The sequence below is a fragment of the Calidris pugnax genome, unplaced genomic scaffold, assembly GCF_001431845.1.
Source record: "Calidris pugnax isolate Ruff unplaced genomic scaffold, ASM143184v1 scaffold42, whole genome shotgun sequence".
In the NCBI taxonomy this organism is placed as follows: domain Eukaryota; kingdom Metazoa; phylum Chordata; class Aves; order Charadriiformes; family Scolopacidae; genus Calidris; species Calidris pugnax.
Window position 1 is genome coordinate 1,044,032 of NW_015090920.1, and position 23,231 is coordinate 1,067,262.

The 23,231-nt window shown below is 49.7% G+C and overlaps 1 protein-coding gene across 1 annotated transcript in view; it reads left to right on the forward strand.

Moving 5' to 3' along the window:
• SCD5 (stearoyl-CoA desaturase 5) overlaps nucleotides 1–23,225 on the forward strand; it is a 37,630-nt gene extending 14,405 nt beyond the window's left edge. The window contains exons 2-5 of the mRNA XM_014950112.1: nucleotides 13,154–13,284; nucleotides 18,212–18,417; nucleotides 20,104–20,336; nucleotides 21,643–23,225. Of these exons, the coding sequence (XP_014805598.1) occupies nucleotides 13,154–13,284; nucleotides 18,212–18,417; nucleotides 20,104–20,336; nucleotides 21,643–21,833 (761 nt within the window). The 3' untranslated portion in view covers nucleotides 21,834–23,225. The remainder of the gene's footprint in view (nucleotides 1–13,153; nucleotides 13,285–18,211; nucleotides 18,418–20,103; nucleotides 20,337–21,642) is intronic.
• Nucleotides 23,226–23,231: the final 6 nt, after the last annotated feature.

The window sequence follows — 23,231 nt, forward strand, 5'->3', positions numbered from 1 at the left end:
GATATGTAGATGTAACTTAATTTTTAGAAAGGGAAAAAATCCTAACCGTAAGATATGCAAGTGTTACATATTTATGGGGATCAGTCAGCTTTGCCACGCTCGCTGGGTGCTTGAGCACCTCGCTGTGTATATTTCTCATGCAGTTCTTGTAGCCTGATGGGAGACTTTGGGTTTTATGCATTCAGTTATTAAAATTCTCTAGGAAAAAATTTGATCTGGCCGAATAAGCAGAGGTAAAATGCTGTTGTGGAAATGGACAAATGTTGCATGTCCATCCCTGTTATTTTTAATTCTGAAATAGTTATTTATAAAAATAAGTCAAGTTGTCAGATCCCTTTATATATAGGGTTAAAAAAAAATGGCATGTGCTGAGATGAAAATTTCTTGCCAGGCTTTTATACAGAGATTTGCCTGAGATTTTACTGTCTACTCCAGCTGTGGAGAGAGTATTTCCATCAAACAGTGTCCTGTCACAAGATGTCTTCACCATGCAACAACATTTTTAAGATCAGTTGTTTTCAGCTGCCCTGTTTTTGAAGAGGTAACAGATGTCCACAGGTGAAGGACAGCCCTTGTGTCTGTTCATTTTTCTTCCCCAAAAGATGTGCTATCTCGGCCATTAGTGTCACTAGAATTCACATCTTCTTAAGAAACTACTCCTTCCTGTATCAATGGGACGCGGGGTGTGTGTGCAGAAATGTATAAGCCTCTGCTGAATATAACTTCAAGCACTCCCACCTGGTGCTGAGAACACGTCAGATCTTGTAGGTTAAGCAGTGTCAGGAGTGTCCTTGCCCAGCAGTGAGACCTCCAGCAGAACCAGGGTGCTGTATGCTTCTGAAGCTGTCCTCAGGATGATGGTAGTAGGAGAGCTAAGGATTTTCCATGATGGCAACTGAAAAGTTGAAGGCATCACTCAAGGAACATACGTACAATAAGGCTGCAGGTTGGTTGTGAGCGGGGCTTTGCATCAGGGGGCTGGCAGGAAGCAGCCATCGGTAGAGGCACAGAGCTTGGGAGGAAGACAACACAACCAGGAATCAGATGGGAGTCCAACAAGAGGTTCAAACCTCTTGGTGTGGCTGGTGTGGCTTGGTTTTGTGGCTGGAGTATACAGATTCCTTCTACCCTATTTCTCATTTCGCTGCCAAAATCTGTGTTAGGCCTACAGTGATAGTGGCCAGTCCTAGAAGACAGTGATGCTTCTGCAGCTTGTTCTGAGCTCTCTGCACTGGGCTTTGCACCGGTGCAGGAGTAAATGGGGCTGACATCCTCAGAATGAGATGTAAGACCAAGGCCCTGACCCTTGGTGGCTGGCGTGATCCAAGATCAGTCACCCTGCTGGTAAGCGCAAGTGTGGTAGCAATTTTGGGGTGGCCTTCAGCCTTGGTAATTACTTCCCATGTACTCTGTGCAAAAGGCCACATCTTGAAGCCCACCAGTGTGCAGGCACTGCTAGCACAGCGGGAACTGGGCTGGGTTGGTTTTTTTCCCCTTTTTAATTTTTTTTTTTTTACTTTGTCTCCTCTGAATAGCAAGTTCTCTTACCCTTGTTGGGAAAAAGCATTGGGCTAGGTGAGCCACTGTTCAGTGTCTGTAAGGCATGTCATCTGGCTTGTTTGGAGTGGCCAGCATGTTCCACAACGTGTTTTTCCCCCTCGTCAGTACTGGTGGGACAGAGGTGGTCTGGGAGTTCCTGCCCTGCTTCCTGGCACTTCATGTGGTACATTGAAGTGTCAGGTCCTGCCCTTGGGTCCCACCAACCCCCTGCAGCGCTCCAGGCTGGGGGCAGAGTGGCTGGAGCTGCCTGGCAGAAAAGGCCCTGGGGGTGTTGGTGGACAGCCGGCTGAACAGGAGCCAGCAGTGTGCCCAGGTGGCCAAGAAGGCCACCAGCATCCTGGCCTGTGTCAGGAGCAGCGTGGCCAGCAGGAGCAGGGCAGTGATGGTGCCTCTGGACTGGGCACTGGTGAGGCCTCACCTCCAGGGCTGGGTTCAGTTCTGGGCCCCTCACCACAAGAAGGACATTGAGGGGCTGGAGCGTGTCCAGAGGGGAGCCACCAAGCTGGGGAGGGGTCTGGAGAACAAGTCACACGAGGAGAGGCTGAGGGAAGTAGGCATGTTGAGTTTGGAGAAGAGGAGGCTGAGGGGAGACCTCCTTGCCCTCTCCAGCTCCCTGACAGGAGGGTGTAGAGAGGTGGGGGTTGGCCTCTTCTCCCAAGGGAATCGTGAGAGGAGCAGAGGAAATGGTCTGAGGCTGGGGCAGGGGAGGTTTAGATGAGATCTGAGGAAGAATGACTTTGCTGAGAGGGTGTTCAGGCCCTGGAAGGGCCTGCCCAGGGAGGTGGTGGAGTCACCATCCCTGGAGGGATTTCAGAAGCGTGTAGCCGTGGCACTTGAGGGCATGCTCTAGTGCCCGAGATTGTGGGGGTCTTTTGTGTGTGTGTGTGGTTGGACTTGGTGATCTCAGAGGTCCTTTCCAACCATGAAGATTCTGTAATTCCCATGCTGGCTAACCTAAGATTTGCAATCACTTGACTTAAAACTGACTCAGTGATTTGCTGCATCAGGACCAGAAAAACATCTGTTGCATTTTTTAACATTCAAAAAAGGCTCAATTGTTCACAAAACTTGGCAAGTCACAAAGCCTTTTTGGAAAAGGGGGCTGTGGTGGGATCTGTGTTTGGTACAACTCACCTAGGCCAACCTGTGAGGGTGATGGCTCTCCAGGTTCAAAGTAGTCACCTTGCTATGGTTGAATGTAGTATCCAGGTCCCTTACTTCTGCAAGGGACTGTGAGGTTTTTCACCACGAACGAGAGAGATGCCAGCAGTGGGACTGGCAATGGTGATTCCCTTCCCTCCTCCAACCCCTGCTCTTCTCTCCTCTCTTCTTCTCACCACCATTGCACAGGCAGGGATAGCAGGCACTGGTTGTGAGTCGGTGCCAGGCTCTGCGTGCCACCACCCAGGGGGAAGAGTCGTGTGACACTTCTGTATTTTAAAGATGTTTTTGTGTCTTGACAGTAGCACCATTGTGAATGTGCAGTTGGTTTTGCTTCACCACTGCAATTTTTATGTCTGGTGTGTTGTCCCTCAGAAATAATTGTGACTTGCTCCGTGTAACTAGGTTCTGTTTGACACTGGTTATGTGTAGATAGATGCTATCCAGCACCAATGTCTCCTAGTAATCTGTGCCTAAGAAGAATCTCCAGTCATTGCCTGTTCAGATGTGCAGAGGGAACATGGTACCTGTTGAGCTTCTTGGTTTGGTTGTTTCTTTTTTTTTTTTTTTTAAACCATGCAAAAGTCAAATGCAATCTGGAATCTGCTGCACAAGCAGTAAATATATATCATGTTTCTAATGTGGTCCCAAGTTTCAGAAACCAAAGACGTTCTAATTTTGATATTCAGCGTACAGAGAGTTGAAATTTTGGTGTGGAGAGATCTGCTCCAATTTAAGCAACCACTTGGAGCAGGGGATGATTCCCTGATGCCTGTGAAGTAGCTACAGACTCTGGCAATATCTCCCTGTGTTTTCCTAAGAGGTCAGTCCCCTGGACACTCAGGTTTTCAGAAGAATTTGGCACTGGGTGTAGTAAAGGTTTTCTGGAAATCCAGCCACGGGAATAACGAGCTGTTGTGTAAAAGACAGCTCAGATGTTTTATGCTGCTGATCTCCCGTCCCACCCATATTTAAATGATTTGCCTGGGATAGTTCCCATTGCTTCTCACCGACAAGGAGATGGTACCTCTGTGCCTGCTGCTCAAAATCACACTGATGTCTTGCTGCCTTATCGTACTGCACGCTGAGAATATTTTATGAGCTGTTGGTGATCCTCCTTGCAGGCTCCTGCTTCCCCAAGCATCTCATCCTTGTTACAGATCCACGTCTGCAGTTACTGCCCCCTGAACTACACTGAAACACAGAATCACAGAATCCTCGTGGTTGGAAGGGACCTTTGAGATCGAGTCCAACCACCAAAAAAACCCAAAAAAACAACCAACAAACAGAAAGACCCACCACACAAACAAACCACAAACAGACACAACCCAACAATCTCGGGCACTAGAGTATGCCCTGAAGTGCCCCATCTACACATTTCTGAAATCCCTCCAGGGATGGTGACTCCACCACCTCCCTGGGCAGGCCCTTCCAGGGCCTGACCACCCTCTCAGGAAAGTCATTCTTCCTCAGATCTCATCTAAACCTCCCCTGCCCCAACTTCAGACCATTTCCTCTGCTCCTCTCATGATTCCCTTGGGAGAAGAGGCCAACCCCCACCTCTCTCCACCCTCCTGTCAGGGAGCTGGAGAGGGCAAGGAGGTCTCCCCTCAGCCTCCTCTTCTCCAAACTCAACATGCCCACTTCCCTCACCCTCTCCTTGTATGGCTTTGTTTTTTCTATCCAGACAGATCTTTATTTTGTGCTTTACTTTCCCTGTTCCTGCCTGGATCCTTTTGTGTTTCTTAGCTCTCTCGCTGCTGCTCCAAATTTAGCATCATCCGCAGTTGTAATTAATACGCTGTTTGCCTTTGTTTCAGGTCATTAATAAGGATGTTGAATAAAAATCTTCTGCTTATTGATTCTGGCATGTTCCCATAAATAGCATCTGTGCGCAGGCACGGAGTACTTGGAAGCCTAGCAACCCGCCGGCTCCCCGGTTGCAGAGTAGCTTAACCTCATCTATCTCGTCTCTCCTGCATCCTCTCCCTCTCCCTGGATGTTCTCCAGAGGTCCCTTCCAACCCCATACCACTCTGGGATGCTGTAGGTGTTGGGGTAGAGCTCTGGCCATGGCAGAGGACTTTGGGCAGCATTGCAGCCTGGCTGGCTGTGCTCCAGGGTCCGGCTGTTGGGGTGAAGAGATCAGAACTAACTCCTTTCTGCACAGCTGTGAGCACCCTTCCAGCTGTGACGGGCACAGCCCAGGATGGCTGTGGGCACGGCCGTGACCATTAGTGTAAAAGGAGATCCAGAGGCTGTGGTTTGTAGGGAATTGTCCTGAAGCCAGCACGTTCAGATAAATGGGAGAAAAGTGGGCTTAAGCAAAGCACCTGGGGAAGAAGAATGTCAGGCACCAATACAGGTTAGGGGTAGACCTGCTAGAGGCAACTACTGAAGAGAAAGATCTAGGGGTCCTGGTGGACAGTAAAATGACAATGAGCAAGCAGTGTGCTCTTGTGGCCAAGAGGCCAATGGGATCCTGGGCTGCGTAGGGAAGAGTGTGGCCAGCAAGTCAAGGGAAGTCATTCTCCCCCTCTGCTCTGCACTGGGGAGGCCACAACTGGAATCCTGCGTCCAGTTCTGGGCTCCCCAGTTCAAGAGGGACAGGGAACTGCTGGAGAGAGTCCAGTGTAGGGCAACAAAGATGATTCAAGGATTGGAGCGTCTCCCTTACAAAGAAAAGCTAAGAGAGCTGGGGCTCTTTAGTCTGGAGAAGAGAAGGCGGAGGAGAGACCTTATCAATGCTGACAAGTATCTCAAGGGAGGGTTGAAGGAGGAGGGAGCCAGACTCTTTTCAGTGGTTCCCAGTGAGAGGACGAGGGGCAACGGGCACAAGTTGGAACATAAGAGGTTCCACTCAAATATGAGAAAAAACTTCTTCACGGTGAGGGGGGCAGAGCCCTGGCAGAGGCTGCCCAGGGAGGGTGTGGAGTCCCCTTCTCTGGAGATTTTCAAGCCCCGCCTGGATGCTCCTGAGTAAGATGCTCTGACAAGCTCTAGGCAATCCTGCTTCAGCAGGGGAGTTGGACTAGATGATCTCTATGGTCCCTTCCAACTCTAAAAAATTCAGTGAAATTCACTGAAAGCTAAAGATCCTGTAGTCATGGCTTTGAGCAGACAGTCATTCAAAGCAAACCATAACCAGCTGAAATCCTCTAAAACCATGGAAACTTGGGGCTCTAACACCTCTCCAGGCCAAGCTAGTTATTTCTTGGGGGAGCAGCAGGAATGGCGTGCAGTGTTCCCACGCCATCCTAGGGACTAGGACAGATAATTCTGCTTTTTTTTTTCTGAGTAAATTCACTAAAAAACATTTTTTACCGTAGCAGAAGCAGGAGTAAAGGCCCAAGAGGGCCCTGCAGACCTGTGGACCCCCTTGCCATGTGGTGCCACAGTATCTAGAAGGCACAGAGGTACCTGCAGTGAAGCCAACGCTCCGTGCTGCCTCAGGCCCGTGAGAGAAGCAAAACTGAGTTGAGCAATCGGAAAGTGGCTTGAAAGGATCTTCCTCCCCTCCCTCTTCTGGCTTTAGTGTAGAACTGTGAGCTGCACAGCTCTAGCTTGCTTTTCACAATGCCAGAAATAACCAGGCTTAAACCCACTGACTTTCACAGATCCCTTCGTTGGCTGCTCTGTTTCCTCTCTCACCCTGGGTCTCTCCAGACAGCTTTTTCTGCTGTGTTAGCTTTTGCTCTTTCCCTTTTTTCCTCCTGAAGTCTTCATTCCACTTTTTTTTTTCTTTTTTCTTTTTATTTTTTTTTTCTTTTCTATTTTTTCCCCTTTCTTTTACTTTGGTATTAGTATGACACAACCTCTTGTCAGGTGGCTTTGGAGCTCAGGCTGTTGTACTGTTGGTGGAACTGCCGTGCTCTCTTAGACGTTGGCCCTACCTGCCTGGCAACCCTGTGTGCTCCATCCCCACACTCGTGGCTAGCGAGTCCTCACTCAGCCCTTTTCTAGCTCCATCTTCCTTATCCCTCAAGCATTTCTCCTTTGGCAGGCAGCCATCTGTGTGCAGTCAGTGCTGGGGCTGTCTTGGCCTCCTGGCAAGGACAGTCCCATGGAGATGCCTGGGCATCTTGGGGAGGTGGGGATGCTGCCAGCTTGCTGTGCCTCCTTCAAATCCATCATCAGTGGCTGCTGACAACCTCCTCCGCCGCTCTCCAACGCAGCCTTCTCCCAGGCTTGTTGAGATGAGTCGTTTAGATGCGGGGTTGGGGGATGTGGTGTAGGGGAGAACTTTGTGGAGTAGGGTAGATGGTTGGACTCGATGATCCCAAGGGTCTTTTCCAACCTGAATGATTCTATGATTCTGCCAGCCTTGCAGCACAGTTTGAGGGGAGGAAAAGCAGTTTATTAACTCCTCATCAACAAGATGGTCACTTGGGCTCTGAATTCAGAGTCTCTGGCACCTGTGGTGGTCTGTGATCGTGTGTGAAACCAAGATACCCAGGTAGCACAGTCTTCAGTCTATAGGTTCAGTTTGAAATGCTGCAGTTTCCTTGTGGGTGTGATTTTGCTTTGGTAAGTCAACCTGGTTGCAGAGTTAGCTCACTAAAACATGCAGAAAACTAATCTGGCTATTTCAGCAGCTTCCTCCTTGTGCATTAAGTACCCCATTAAATTAAAAAAGAACGGTATCATTGACTGTTTGGATTTCAGGTTGTTTATTGATACTTCTCATGTGCTTTTCTTTTTTTCCCCTTTTTCTGCAATCTGTGTTTTTCACTCTTTATTACTTAGGAGACCTTAGGAAAACTCCCTTAAGGAATTTTCGGTATAAAGGGAAATTGCTATTAACTGAGCTGCTTTGCTCCACAGCGAAGTCCTTGTGCGTTTCATGCAGATATTCACTCTCCTGGCTCCCTAAAAATGAGCCAGGTAGGTCAGTAGTGGCTCTCTTCTCATGTAGTTACTGTAGCTGTGCATAATTAATGTAAAATACAATGGTTTACGGTCTGATTTTTGGTTTGTGTTCATAGTTTATTCTGCAAAGGAGAGCTTGAGACCTGTCTCTACGTGGCAAATATTTGTCATCTTGGCTATTTATACACTGGGAATTAGTGGCCGAGAAATATTTTCAGGCCCCCTAATTTCTGTAAAGAACCACCGAAATCTGATAGTGCTGTATCCTGCCTTTGTCTGACGGGATTTGTTTCTGCTCTGGCCACCAAGTTCCTGAGTAATTTGATTTGTTCCTGGGGATGTTTCAGCCCTCGGGATTTTGCTCTCTCCAACTCCCTGAAAGGAGGGTGTAGAGAGGTGGGGGTCGGTCTCTTCTCTCAAGTCACAGGCGACAGGACAAGAGGAAATGGCCTCAAGTTGCCCCAGGGGAGGTTCAGGCTGGATATTAGGAAACATTTTTTCACTGAAAGGGTTCTCAGGCATTGGAATGGGCTGCCCAGGGAGGTGGTTGAGGCCCCATCCCTGGAGGTGTTCAAAAGATGGGTTGATGTAGTGCTGGGAGGTCTGGTCTAGTGATGATGCTCCTTGTTTGTTGTGTGGGTGTCTATTTTTGTCAGTTAGGTTGACGGTTGGACAAGATGATCTTTAAGGTCCCTTCCAACCTAGAAGATTCTGTGATTCTGTGATTTATATTAGGAAAATTCCTGCTGTTGTGATTCCTCCTCTGCAAAGCCGAAAAACAGGAGTGTTGTGTGGGTGTAAGCCACCCTGATCACTGCAGGGGCTGGCATGGGGATAGAGAGGGCAAGAGGATGGAGCTCGTGGTCGTGGCCTAGGGAAGCCACTGGGGAACCTCCGTCTGAGCAGGATGGCATGTTTCTGGGGGGCTCTGAGGGTATGTCCTCAATCTGGTGCTCATTCTTGGTTGGCCTTTCTGCCTCTCTGCTTGCCAAGGCATGCAGGGGAGAGCTGGCTTGTTCCTGAGCGTGGCCATTGGGAGAGCCCAGTGTGCCAGCTGCCCCCCCCCGGAAGCTGGCCCCCTTTTGCTGCGGCACAACACCCGTCAGTCCCTCTCCTGAAGGTACAGCCGAGCTTTCCTGACCATGGCTGATGGCTGCGAGGCTGCCTGGGCAGCACCAGGGCTCCTGCAGAAGTGTTTCATAGAATCATAGAGTGGTTTGGGTTGGAAGGGACCTCAAAGATCATTGAGTCCCAACCCCCCTGCCCTGGGCAGGGACACCTCCCACCAGACCAGGTTGCTCCAAGCCCCATCCAGCCTGGCCTTGAACCCCTCCAGGGATGGGGCAGCCACAGCTTCTCTGGGCAGCCTGTTCCAGTGTCTCACCACCCCCACAGCAAAGATTTTCTTTCTGGTATCTCATCTAAATCTCCCCTCTTCCAATTTAAAACCGTTCCCCCGTGTCCTGTCACTGCACTCCCTGACAAAGAGTCCCTCCCCAGCTCTCCTGTAGCCCCTTCAGATATTGGAAGGCTGCTATAAGGTCTCCTTGGAGCCTTCTCTTCTCCAGGCTGAACAACCCCAGCTCTCTCAGCCTGTCCTCACAGCAGAGGTGCTCCAGCCCTCTGAGCATCTTCGTGGCCCTCCTCTGGACCCGTTCCAACAGGTCCATGTCCTTCCTGTGCTGAGGACTCCAGAGCTGGACACAGAGCTCCAGGTGGGGTCTCACGAGCACAGAGCAGAGGGGCAGAATCACCTCCCGTGACCTGCTGGCCACACTTCTCTTGATGCAGCCCAGGATGGGGTTGGCTCTCTGGGCTGCCAGTGTGCGCTGCTGGCTCATGTTGAGCTTCTCATTCAGGTAAGTCCTCCTCCCGTCTGTAGCCCAGGGCTTCCCAGGGAGTGTGAACTGGGAATGGTGCTGGGAGGTGCTGTTCAAAGGGGTGGACACAGCCCAGCATGTAGACCCTAGGGCAGTCCCTGGACTCCCAAAAGTTCTGCTGCAGTGCTGGTGGTGTGAGGTGGGCTCAACTCTGTTAAGCTGAGCTCTGTAAGAGCTGAATCATCAAGTGGCCCAAATCCCTTGTATTCAGTGCAGCTATTTCGTGTGACCTGTATGTCACCTGCCACTCAGCCTCTGTCTTGCACAGGACAAAGGAGGAAAGTGAAATCAGCCTTAATGTTGCATATGTCTCCTTCTACCCACTTATCTTTAATTCTGGTTTTAAGCAATCGACCGTGATTAAGATGGATGGATGCCTTGAGGAGCGCATGGCCAGATACATGATCTGTTGCTTTGAAGCAGGAGAAAAGCTCCTCTTTGTGCTTTAAGGAAGCAAAGAGACTGCAGAAGACAGGGGATTTCAGCCCCTGTGACTAGCATGGGGTTAACCACTCATAAAGCCCACAGACAATATGTTCTTGTAATGATTCAGGATTATAACCTCAATATTTTTATGTTGGCTGGATAATGTCAGTATTCTGCGTGTCACAGACCTGTTGCCACAGTTAGAGTCACTTGAGTGATTTGGGAGGCCTTATTTAGTGATATTTCTGCTCAGCTCAACACCACATACAGAAGAAGAGGTGATAGGCTTTCCCTGATTTCACAGAAGTCTACTGACAAGGGATGGAGGACCGCAGCGGAGACTGGAGTGTGAGTTGTTGTGGTGTCGGCATTTTTAATGATCTGAGAGTAATCTGTAAAGTCAACAAAAGCTGTAAATAACGTGCAGACAGAACGTATAATTTTCAGTTCATTTCTGTACCTCCCTTCAGGAAGAAGTCTGAATCTGGCAGTACAATTCAGTGCACTGGACTTAACTGCACAGCTGAGCCTTTTCTGGGGGTAACTTGAACACTGCAGCCTGCCAAAAAGAATTGTCCCTTCAGTAAGGGTGTCCAAAGAAGGTTTTAGAGATGCGTCATCTTTTCTGGGACCATTTTCACATTTTGGGAGAGAGGCTTTGGTTTGCTGTGTGGGAGATGACAGGAATTTGTGTACATTATGTGACACGGTTTGGGTAAGTCTGTTCCTGATGAATCCACCAGCGGGGTGGGTAAGGTCCGTTTGCTCCTTCGGTCCACAGGGGTAACAACCTGAAATGTGGTTGCTGCTATTTTACCCAATACCTTTCTATTATATTTTCTCTTAGATGCTGTGATTTCGAGCACTGTGAGTTGATAGAGGGACACAGTAGACACCCACCTACATAGAATCATAGAATCATTCAGGTTGGAAGAGACCCTTGGGATCATCAAGTCCAACCATCCAACTAAACCAACATAATTTTGTTTACTTTTTGCAGAGATAGATGCTTTACATCACATGCTGGCAAAAGCTGATGGTGAATTCCTTTCTAGTCACTGTATGTCTAACAGGGTTCCCGGCTGGACGGGCTGTTGTGCGGTTTGTACACAGACAAAAGTAGAAAAACCCCTTTGGGGGATAGGGTTTTCCCTTTTTTTTCCAGTAACTCTAGCCTATTTGAATATATTTGAAATGGGCTGTTTTAACCAAAACAGTCCTCCGTGTGTCAGGTGGCAGGGAGCCCTGGCTAAACAGCACATCCCTTCGGACGGTGCACACTCAGTTGAGGTTGTTTCTGTAATCTTATTGTTTGAATCACCTCTTGTTTTGATTTTAGACTTGTAAAATGAGCCTGTACTCTTCAGGCACAGTATCAGAAATCACCACGTATGGGAGGGAGATGTAAGAGTCTATATATCATGACAGCTTGGATGTAAGAGTCTATCATGACAGCTTGGATGTGAGTAGTCTTAAGTGGTCCTGTTTATTTGGGAGTCATATAATACTTTCATCCTAGCTGTTCCTGGTTTTCCTCCCATTTCTCTCCAAAAGCAGAAACAGCTCTAATGCTATGTTCTTCCAACCCATAGTCTCTCCCCTTTTGCTGCAAGTCAAAGCAACTCAGATCATCCATCATGCAGGAATTCAAATACACCAGGGAAAAAACCACGAGTGTATCAAAGGAGAAGCAGCACACAGATGCACAGATTGAGCAGGCAGGTCCAGGGCCACTCTCTCTCATCCTGCTGCCCGAGCCAGCTCTTTCCCTGCCCCTGGAATTGCGAGGCTAACCTGCTGGGGCATGTGTGAGCATGGCCCCTGCTGAAAGGAGAACCAGAGTCATATCAAGACCTGGACAGGCTGGAGAGTTGGGCAGAGAGGAACCTGGTGAAGTTCAACAAGGGCAAGTGTAGGGTGCTGCACCTGGGGAGGAATAACCCCCTGCACCAGGACAGGTTGGGGGGGACCTGCTGGAGAGCAGCTCTGAGGAGAAAGACCTGGGAATCCTGGTGGACAACAGGATGACCATGAGCCAGCTCTTGGCCAAGCTCTTGGGGCCAAGAAGGCCAATGGCATCCTGGGGGGCATCAGGAAGAGTGTGACCAACAGGTGGAGGGAGGTCATCCTGCCCCTCTGCTCTGCCCTGGGGAGGCCCCATCTGGAGCACTGGGACCAGTTCTGGACTCCCCAGTTCCAGAAGGACAGGGAGCTGCTGGAGAGGGGACAGCAGAGGGCTACAGAGATGATGAGGGGCCTGGAGCATCTCCCTTGCGAGGAGAGGCTGAGGGACTTGGGTCTTTTGAGTCTGGAGAAGAGAAGGCTGAGGGAAGATCTGATCAACACCTATAAATACTTAAGGGTGGGTGTTAAGAGGATGGGGCTGGTCTTTTTTCAGTGATGCCCAGGGATGGGACAAGAAGAAATGGGTACAAACTTGCCTATAGGAAGCTCCACCTAAAGATGCGGAGGTACTTCTTTGGGGTGAGGGTGGCAGAGGCTGCCCAGGGAGGTGGTGGAGTCTCCTTTTCTGGAGACATTCAAACCCCCCTGGACACGTTCCTGTGGGACCTGCTCTGGGTGGCCCTGCTTTGGCAGGAGGTTGGACTAGATGATCTCCAGAGGTCCCTTCCAACCCCATTCTGTGATTCTGTGATGCTGCAGTAGTGGCTGGTGTGGGGATTATTTGAAGCATGGGGGTACACTGCGGGACGCGTGTGCTTGGGCTGTGTGTCTAGCCTGGAGCCAGTGTGGTGAGGAGCAGACCTGCTCCCGTGCTGTGTTGGCCACCTGACAAAATGCTCAGAACATGTTTACTTGGACAAATTTTTAATTAAGGGAAGGAAAAACAATTCCTGAACTGAGGGAGATGGCGCATGCCCTGCTTCCAGGCACATTTTTGTTATCGAGTCATGAGTTCCCGATGACAAAAGAAGATTTTATTGTGGCAATTCTGACACAGCTCGGATCTTTAGGGGGGGGGGGGGGGGGGGGCTTCTAGCTGGCAGATCAGACTCCAGCAAAGGTCTGCTCGGAGGAGGCCAGCAGTGTCCTGTTAGAAGAGTTGTTGCTACTCTTCTGACATGAGCCATGAATTTCCACTCCGCTGTACTTGGCAAATTGCACACTGTGTAAAGGTGCTTCCGTGCTCCCAAACTCCCCCCAGCAACCCACTGGCCATCTTTACATCAAAGAAAGCACAAAATAATGGCAGTTGGCCCCTGGCTCTTCCAATGGTTTTGTTTTTGTGTCTTTCAGCCTACTTCTGTTTCCTGATGACAGCCCTGGGCGTGACGGCGGGCGCGCATCGCCTGTGGAGCCACCGTTCCTACAAAGCCAAGCTGCCTTTGAGGATCTTTCTGGCTGCAGCTAACTCCATGGCTTTCCAGGTGGGGTTGGAGTTGCCCATCCGGATTCTTGGCCTCCAGGCAGCTTTCTCTCCTGTGCTCCTCAGCTTAGAGACAGCAAAAGAAAAAGGAAGCAAGAAAAAAAAAAAAAATAATATTGGCAGAAAGACGTTTGCTGGTAACACACTCTTTGGCTCAGGGGATGCAGAGCCCCTCTCACCACCCACCTGACATTATACATTAGACAGTCTAGGAGCAATAATTCCTTAAGGACCATTTTGAAAGTGCCCACCTAAGGGGCTCAGCACCCCAGCAGCCTGTCTGCGCTACAGGTCAGGCCCCACACTTCACAGGACAACGTGGAAACTTTTGTAAGGGCCAACTGGATGAAGTATGTCAATCTCTTTGTCTTTGCAGGCAGTGGGAGGTTTTGCCCTACCCAGAAAGGAGTGCAGGCATCCTTTCAGGATCCTGATTTTATGCAGCAGTTTTTACCAGTTAAACAAGGGACTGATACCTGTGCTGAAAATGATCATTGGCAAATCCCAGACTTGTGCACGTGAGGCTTTTCCACTTTCTGCCTGGCTCTTTGTGCCATTCAAGAAGCAAAGGCTGGTTGTATTCCCCTTCTTAAAGAGAAGAGCATTATTTCCTTCACCCTGTGGAGAGCACTAGCGCAGACAGCACTGACATAAAGGGATTTATAGATGTAGCCACGTCCAATACATTTTGATTTTGTCTGTTCTAGTCTCTGTTTCTTGGAGAAGAAGCCAGCAATGGTATCCCCAGCACTGGCTGGGACAGGCATTGAGCCTGGCTGCTGTAACCCCTTGTGGCACCAAGTACCACAAGTGTGTTGTGCCTTGAGATTTCAGCTTTTTCCCTTCGGTCTGGTTGGTTGACTTCTCGTTCAAGTGCCTTGACAGAGGATGAAAGGAGTCCCTTTATCCACTTCTGTGCTCTTTATTTATCATCTTAAATTTATCAGGTTTTTTTTTTTTACGATGGAAAGAATTAATCTTGTTAATCCCCTCTAGACATTCTTTTCCTTGAATATGGGAATATGTCCATTTTGGCTGTAACCTTCCTTTGTTCTGACCCATATTCCAGCTGCTTTGTGCTGCTCGGTTCCTTGCAGAGCTTTGTGAGCCCTTTGCTCAGCGTGTTAAAACCGGGTTGAGTTTTGAGAGCTCCCTGGTACTGTCTTCCTGTTTTAGAGCCGATCTCCTCTTTCATGAGTGGTTTCAGTGACTGTGTGGAGCTGGTTGCAGTGGGCCTGCATGCTGGGATTTCATTGCATTCTGCTCCCGTGTTGCTACGGATGTTGCTCTCAGCTGCATTGGCCTCATCACTGCTTTTGGCTGAGGACATGGTGTGATTCTGAGGCAGGAAGTAATTCAAAGTAGCTTCAAGACACCTTTGTGCCCTTCATGCCAGAAAGAAAACAAAAGGCCAAATCACCCACTCGGAGTCATAAGTAGTCTGAAGCCTGCTGCTAATTACTGTGACATCCATTGCCTGCTACAGGCTGTTCTCACCACCACAACCAGACAGTAAATGAGTTTTCATGTTCATCTCCTTCATGTTGGCTTTGGGAGGAGAGGTAGGATTGGAGATACCTATAGCGTCTCTGAATGCTGAGGAAATAACTCAGACTTCTTGAAGAGCTGGGGAAAGTCTGCTGATGAGTTTTCAGTGGGTGCTGCCTGGGCTGGAACATGCTGAAATACCATCAGATGCAGCCATTTTTGCTCTGTTGCCTGGTGCGTTTTTTTGTGATTGGGGCATGCTGAGGTGGGGTTCTTCTCTCCATCTAGATTGAAGAGTTCACAGTTTGGAAGACTGTGCTTCTTGCTGTCACATGTCTTGTTTCAGAAATATGTCCCATGTCTTTCAGAAATAGGTAATACCTGACTTATGTCTACTTGGTCTCCTGGTGTTTAAGTTTCAGCATCTCGTTTGGGACCTGCGGGTGTCTCCTCTGCTGACACCGCGTTGGACCGTTGTTGCTGTCCATCTCTGTGAGACTGTGACTGCTTGGAAATTCGTGTCAGCACACTGAGGTTGGTTGTTACGTAGCCCAATTTGTTTGTCACTGCAGGTTTATTAAGGCACCTGCTAATGGAACCTCACGACTGCATCACTGTCCCAGCTTGATGCTGTTACTCTCTGCTTTGGAAGGGATTTCACTCCTGCATTTACCTGAAACTTGATCAAGAGTGATGTCTTCCTGAAAAATGGTTGCTATTAATATGCTTGTAGCATATTTACACTCCAGTTCTTGGTGTATTTATTGCCAGCAGTTCTAGCTCTGGCCATTTCCTCTTAGTCTTTGTGGTTTTTAATTAGATGCAATTCAGTTGTTTTACAGCTTTCTAACCATTTCATCTGGGCGATGATGGTTTTTGCTAGCCCTGCAGGTGTTTGCTATGGTATAAAAAAAAAAAAAAAAAAATTAATTTCTCACAGTATCATTGCTGTGACCTGGTTATCTGCTGTCCCACAAATAATTTTATCAAATGCTCTTGTGACAAACTGATCAGCAGTCTCACTTCAAGAATTATTTCTGGTGAAGAAAGAGGACCTTTCCTAGGTGTGCTTCTTGCATAACCCTGTTTTATTTTTAAAGTACTTAATTGTGGCATCTTCCAGTCTTCTGAGTATTCCTGCTGAAGCCACTTGAAGCAGTGTAGAGCCTTTCATTCCTTTTGATTTCTCTGCAGGAAAAAAAGAAGGTGGCAGCAGGGTAAAGACCTCCCCTTGTCCTCACCGAGGAGTTTTGTGACTTCCTCTGCTTCACTCGGTTTACATTGTTCGTTTGTGCAATGGGATAGTTTCCTGGAGCACTGGTAAGGGGCTGGGCTTTGCAGCCTCCCCTCCATATCTTAGATGAGTGAGTGCTGCAGAAAAAACGTTCCCCTCCTCCCCAGCCCACCCACTTCCAGTGTCACCGTGGCCACGGCGTGACAACAGTGCAGGGCTGAGATCTTTCCGGGTCTTTTCTTCTTTGTCCCATCCCCTGTGGGCTCTGGCAAACAGAAAGCCTCTTGCAAGGCTGAAATCAGACGTGGAGCCATTGGAGCTGGATTCTTTTGCTCTTTGAAGTCGTTCCTGGAGCTCCCCCAGCAGCACCTCAGTGCTCTCTCTCAAATGTTGGCAGCTGAGAGAAAGAGCAGTGATTTTCTGCAATGATTTCAGCCTAGGGCTTTTGTCTCAACGATGGCTGCTGCACTCCTGCTGGGAGCAAGGCTGCTGTGCTTGGTGGCTGTGGGTGCTACTGCCGTTCCTAAAAGTAACCCAAACTCTTCTTCCTTTGGGTTTTACTGCTTGGGCACCTCCCTGGCTGTGCAAAGATGGAAATAGCAGAGGGAAGCACAGTCCGCTAAGCATTCTCTGATTAAAGTCCATGCTGTTGTGGATCTGGGTATTAGCTCATGTTTCCACGTTTTGGTGCTGGTTTGGGGCAATTCAATTCATAGGTGAGTGTGTGGCCTGAGTTTTGCAAATGTTTTTTTTTCAAAAAAGCCTATCCAAGCTGGATAGGGCTTTGGGCAACCTGGTGTAGTGGGAAGTGTCCCTGCCCATGGCAGAGGGGTTGGAACTGGATGATCTTTAAGGTCCCTTCCAACCCAAACCATTCTATGATTCTCATGTTACATACGCTCACGATGCCCTGCACTAATAGCTTGGCACCACTGCAAAACCCACCAGTTTAGTCCAATGGCTGGTGCATCCTGCAGAGAAACTGGGAGGCTGAAAGCCCTGTGGCTGAGTAAACTCAGAAGGTCTCACTTTACGGATCCAAGTCTGAAACTGCAGCCCATCCCTTCCTGGGATCCACCTAATCCCCTTTACAAGCCCATTTACAATCCACCTAATCCCACTTACAGCCATAAGGCATCTCAGTGACCCATACCTGCTGACAGCTTGGCCAGAGACAGGGCTGAACTTGCTTTATGTCTGATCTGGATCCAATACGCAGCCGATGTTATGGGGCTGAGAATTTTATTCCGGCCTGGCTGCAGATGATTTGCCATAAAATTGGCAAATTTCCTTTGATACCTTAATCGTAGGATGGTTTGGGTTGGAAGGGACCTCAAAGATCATCGAGTCCCAACCCCCCTGCCCTGGGCAGGGACACCTCCCACCAGACCAGGTTGCTCCAAGCCCCATCCAGCCTGGCCTTGAACCCCTCCAGGGATGGGGCAGCCACAGCTTCTCTGGGCAACCTGGGCCAGGGTCTCACCACCCTCACAGTAAGGAATTTCTTCCTAATACCTAATTTAAATCTACCCTGTTTAAAACTACTATCCCTCGTCCTATCACTAGATTCCCTGATAAACAGTTCCTCCCCGTCCTTCCTGTAGGCCCCCTTTAAGTGCTGGAAGGCCGTGCTCTTGTACATGTCCCTGGAGACAGAGCAGTAATTGAAATGGAGGTGCTGGTTTTACTGTGGAAGATGGGTCCTTCCAAAAGGCTAAACGAGCTCAGGAAAAGGCACGTGTGGTGTTCCACAAGCTCTGCCCCATTTTCGGTGCTGCGTTTGTGCCTGGAGGGCATCGGTGGTCACTGACCACAGCAAGCTCAGAGAAAGGGTGCCAGGACTGAGTGCCTCTGCACAGTAGTGCCCTGAAAATAAACATGCAGGGTCATAAACTAACGATGTTAACATGGATGTACCTCATCCCTCCAAACCCATGTCCATCCTCGGCCAGCGAACACCCGGGGAGGACACAGGACCAGGGCATACTGATGACTGTAACTCCCAAGAGGCTGTTGTCTTCAGCCATCTCCATCCCTGAGATGTGTGCAGTCTGTCTCCAAAGCTGGGGTCCCTCAGGATGTCTTTAGTCAATAACCTTCTTTTTTTTGAGGAGAGGGGCTTGTTGCTGTGTGGGGAAAGAACAGGAGGTGGTAGTGCCGGAGAAGCGATTTGGCCTCCCCTCACCCCTCCACCTTTTCTGTGCAGAATGACATCTACGAGTGGAGCCGGGACCACCGCGTGCACCACAAGTACTCGGAGACGGACGCGGACCCACACAACGCCCGCCGCGGCTTCTTCTTCTCCCACATCGGCTGGCTCTTCGTGCGCAAGCACCGGGACGTCATAGAGAAGGGGAGGAAACTGGATTTCAGCGACCTGCTGGACGACCCCGTCGTCAGGTTCCAAAGAAAGTAAGTGGGAATGCTGGGCCCTTGTGCAAGGGGAGGAGGGAGAGGTCCCTCCACCTGGCTGTTTAGTTGTGGCTCAGTCTTTATTACAGAATCACAGAATCTTCTAGGTTGGAAGGGACCTTAAAGATCATCTTGTCCAACCGTCAACCTAACTGACAAAAATAGACACCCACACAACAAACAAGGAGCATCATCACTAAACCAGACCTCCCAGCACTACATCAACCCGGCTTTTGAACACCTCCAGGGATGGGGCCTCAACCACCTCCCTGGGCAGCCCATTCCAATGGCTGAGAACCCTTTCAGTGAAAAAATTTTTCCTAATATCCAGCCTGAACCTCCCCTGGGGCAACTGTTCCAGGAAAATAAAATAAAATATTATCAGGCACCAATTTAATCCTTTCTGTGAGATGCAAGAAGCCCAGAGTGAAGTCTTCTGTGAAGGTGTAAGGTCTCATATCTGAACAAGCACCGCAGCTACATCTCCTCTGTCTCCCTTTGACTGAAACATCCATCCTGGCATGAGAAACCCCCTTACCTGGAGTTTAGGCGAACCAATGCCTCAATAGATGCTTGGGGAACCACACTGCTTTCACCACGGGTTCTTCAGCGTGCCCAGGTGGCCAAGAAGGCCACCAGCATCCTGGCCTGTGTCAGGAGCAGCGTGGCCAGCAGGAGCAGGGCAGTGATGGTGCCTCTGGACTGGGCACTGGTGAGGCCTCCCCTCGAGGGCTGGGTTCAGTTCTGGGCCCCTCACCACAGGAAGGACATTGAGGGGCTGGAGCGTGTCCAGAGGAGAGCCACCAAGCTGGGGAGGGGTCTGGAGAACAAGTCCTACGAGGAGAGGCTGAGGGAACTGGGCACGTTTAGTTTGGAGAAGAGGAGGCTGAGGGGTAGACCACCTTGCCCTCTCCAGCTCCCTGAAAGGAGGGTGTAGAGAGGTGGGGGTTGGCCTCTTCTCCCAAGGGAATCATGAGAGGAGCAGAGGCAATGGTCTGAAGTTGGGGCAGGAGAGGTTTAGAAGAGATCTGAGGAAGAATGTCTTTCCTGAGAGGGTGGTCAGGCCCTGGAAGGGCCTGCCCAGGGAGGTGGTGGAGTCACCATCCCTGGAGGGGTTTCAGAAGCGTGTAGACGTGGCACTTGAGGGCATGGTCTAGTGCCCAAGATTGTTGGGTTGTGTCTGTGGGTGGATGTGGTGGTGGTTTTTCTGTTTTTGTTTTTGTTTTTTTTTTGTGGTTGGACTCGATGATCTCAGAGGTCCCTTCCAACCATGAAGATTCTGAGATTCGTGTTTCTGATACACAGCTCCCCTAAAGTCACACCAAGCCCTGGGCTTTTCTAGTCCTGGAGCGGAGCCCTGGGCACAGGGTGTGCAGGCAGATCTGTGCTTCCCCAGGCTGAAAGGTGCTCAGCTTGGGAGGTTTGCTTTGGGACTGGGTCTCAGCTCTTCAGCTCCCGTGTCACCTGCTGCTCTGGGGTTTCGGTTTGTCTCGGCATTTTCAATTGCACTTGGAAAAATTTGGTTATGATTGCAGTTGTCTGAAATGTTCCTTGTTGCCCTGGTTATGGGGCTGGTCCAGGTTATGCCAGGGCTTTCTAGCAGAGCCATGTCTCCAGAGATGCAAACCCTCTCCACCCCAGCCGTCATTTCCACCGCGGTGAGGGTGTCTTTTCCTCTCCCCGTAGGTATTACAAGAGTTCGGTTGTGCTGATGTGCTTCGTGATCCCTACTTTTGTGCCGTGGTACCTCTGGGGTGAGAGCCTGTGGAATGCCTACTTCCTGGCCTCCATCCTCCGGTACACCATCTCCCTCAACGTCACCTGGCTGGTCAACAGTGCCGCTCACATGTACGGCAACCGTCCCTACGACAAGAACATCAACCCCCGGCAGAATACCTTCGTCACCCTGGGAGCCATCGGTGAGTGCTGCAGCCCTGGCTAGAGCTTTGCCAACTCAAGAGGGACATGCACCTGGGCCAGAACAGTCCTCGCCACCAATACAAACTAAGGGGAGAGGTATTGGAAAGCAGCCCTGAGGAAAGGGACTTGGGGGTGCTGGTGGAGGAGAAGCTGGACATGAGCAGGCAGTGGGCACTTGCAGCCCAGAAGGCCAATCCCATCCTGGGCTGCATCAAAAGAAGTGTTGCCAGCAGGTCCAGAGAGGGGATTCTGCCACTTTACTCTGCTCTGGTGAGACCTCACCTGGAGTCTTGTGTGCAGGTCTGGAGCCCTCAGTATAGGAAGGACATGGACCTGATGGAGAGGGTCCAGAGGAGGGCCACAAGGATGATCAGGGGGATGGAGCAGCTCTGCTACGAGGACAGGCTGAGGGAGCTGGGGTTGTTCAGCCTGGAGAAGAGGAGGCTCCGGGGAGACCTAATAGCAGCCTTCCAGTCCCTGAAGGGGCCTACAGGAAGGCTGGGGAGAACCTGTTTAGAAAGGCCTGCAGTGACAGGACGAGGGGCAATGGCTTCAAGCTGGAGGGGAACAGATTTAGAGTGGAGATGAGGAGAGGGTTCTTCACTGTGAGGGTGGTGGAGCACTGGGACAGGTTGCCCAGGGAGGTGGTTGAGGCCCCTTCCCTGGAGATATTCAAGGAGAGGCTCGATGAGGCCCTGGGCAACCTGGTCTAGTTGGGGGTGTCCCTGCTGACTGCGGGGAGGTCGGACTAGATGACCTTGAAGGTCCCTTCCGGCCTGGGCAATTCTATGATTCTATGATCCCGTCCTATTTCACGCCGGTGGGGGCTTTGAGCACCTACAGCTGGACACCACTTGGAGGTAGGGCTTGCAGGAGGCTGGAGCTCACACGTCCTAGAGGAAGGGTGCCTTCTTCTACTGGTGGTGCCCACATTGAAATAATGCCTTGTAGTCTCTGGGCGGAGACACGTTCACGCTAGCAGTCCTCTAGGATTGCTAATCCCCCTCTGGGAGAGCACAGCAGAAGTAAGTGACTCTGCTTCTTGCTTGGTTGTGCATCTCCCCTCTTGTGGTTTTCTTTCCTGAGTGTAAGCGGGGGGACATGCCCTTTTCCTACTGGGGAGGAAAGCCCAAAGCGCTGAAATTGTGCCTTTGCCCCAGAGGTTCTCCCACATCCAGGGGTGGAGCAGAACCTGCCCTAGATTGAGGAGTTGGGAAACAGGCGTTGGGATGTCCCACCCGAGAGCGTTCCGAAATTCATAAAAGGCGACGGCCACGTGGTCTCTTAAACTCTCTTGTTTTTCAGGTGAGGGTTTCCACAATTACCACCACACCTTCCCCTTCGACTACTCGGCCAGCGAGCTGGGCCTGAAGTTCAACCCCACCACCTGGTTCATTGACTTCATGTTTTGGTTGGGGTTGGTCACTGACCGCAAGCAGGCTCCCAAGGAGATGATCCAGGCTCGCAAGGAAAGGACTGGAGACGGCAGCGCCTGAGCCCTCGCGCTTTGCCGTGCCCGTGGCTGGGACTTCCCCAGCGCGCGCACCCTCCCGCCTGTGGTTGGATTTATTTTCCTCTTGGTAAACTTAGGGGTTTTTTTTGTTTGTTTGTTTGTTTTTCAGATCAGCTGGGCCAAATTCATTCCCCAGGAACAGATTCGGCCCCAGCTGTTTTTTCCTTACTAGCTGTCTTACGTCCAGACTTCAGACTATTACGAGTGAAGGCGTTACGTATTATTTAATATTATAGTTAAACAGGAGAGAGATTTGATTTTAGTCCCTGTAGTTCATGTCTGAAATACATTGTAATTTGCTTGTTCATGGTAAATGTTGGCAGGTCGGAGGAACTGACTATCCTTTCCAAGTGCAGTTAGGGGAGATTTTTGTTTCTACTATTAATCAAATCTGCTTTCGAGACGTGTCTCCGGGAGGGGATGGGGCAGGGCCCAACGTGCTGTTTCCATACAGGTTAGTGGAAAGGAGAGGAACACAGCACTGATGGAAAAACAGGATGTCCAAGGGGAAAAACCAAGCCTGATGTTAGTTAGATGTTAGTTTGAAAACCTGCTTTCTTCTCTTTTGTAAGCCCTGGTAGCCAGCCCAGTGTGCTGCTGTCTTTGTTAAATATGAAAAACCATTTATTGCTGAGCAGGCTTTTGTGTTGGAAGATTAGTCTCTCTACAGGCCAGAACACCAGCTGATGCTGTGTTGAGATGATTCCTTTATTGTTGCATATACATTGTAATTTATAAAGGTATAGAGCTCAACCATTGTCTTAAGCCAAATAAAGCTTCAGTTTCAGTGTTTGGAGACCTAAGTTATATTCTAATTGGTCACGGCCATTGCTGCATGCGTATTTGAACTCCTTTTGCACAAGAGGCCTCTTAATTTCTTTTTCTGCCTTTGACTAGCGGGTCTTAGAAAACTGACATTTATCTAAGTCAGAGTCTCTACTAATATTTCAGCTGCATGCAACATCCATTGATTTCTGAGCAAAATATAAAGACAGTATGTAGCTTCTGAATTTTAAGTTGCCTTGTTTAAAAAAAAAAAAAAGGAAAAAAGGAAAAAAAAAAAAAAGAAGAAAAAAGATTAAAAAAAAAAAAAGAACTGCATGTGGAATTAATGGGATGTAGAGCCCTTTGAGTCAGACGTTAGCCAGTGCAGGAGAGAGGCTTCCTACTGTCAGCACTGGAGCACTTTTGAAGATAGAGGGCATGAGTTTCATTTACCGAGGAGGTCACTGCCTTGTCCCTGGGAGAAGGAATGTCCATTTCCCAGCTGTGCGGCCCCGTGCCCCGGGCAAGGCTGGGATCTCAAGATAACTGAGGGTCAGGCCCGGATATTTTCAGGAAAGATGCAGAACTGGAAAAAAAAAAAAAAAAAAAATGTTTT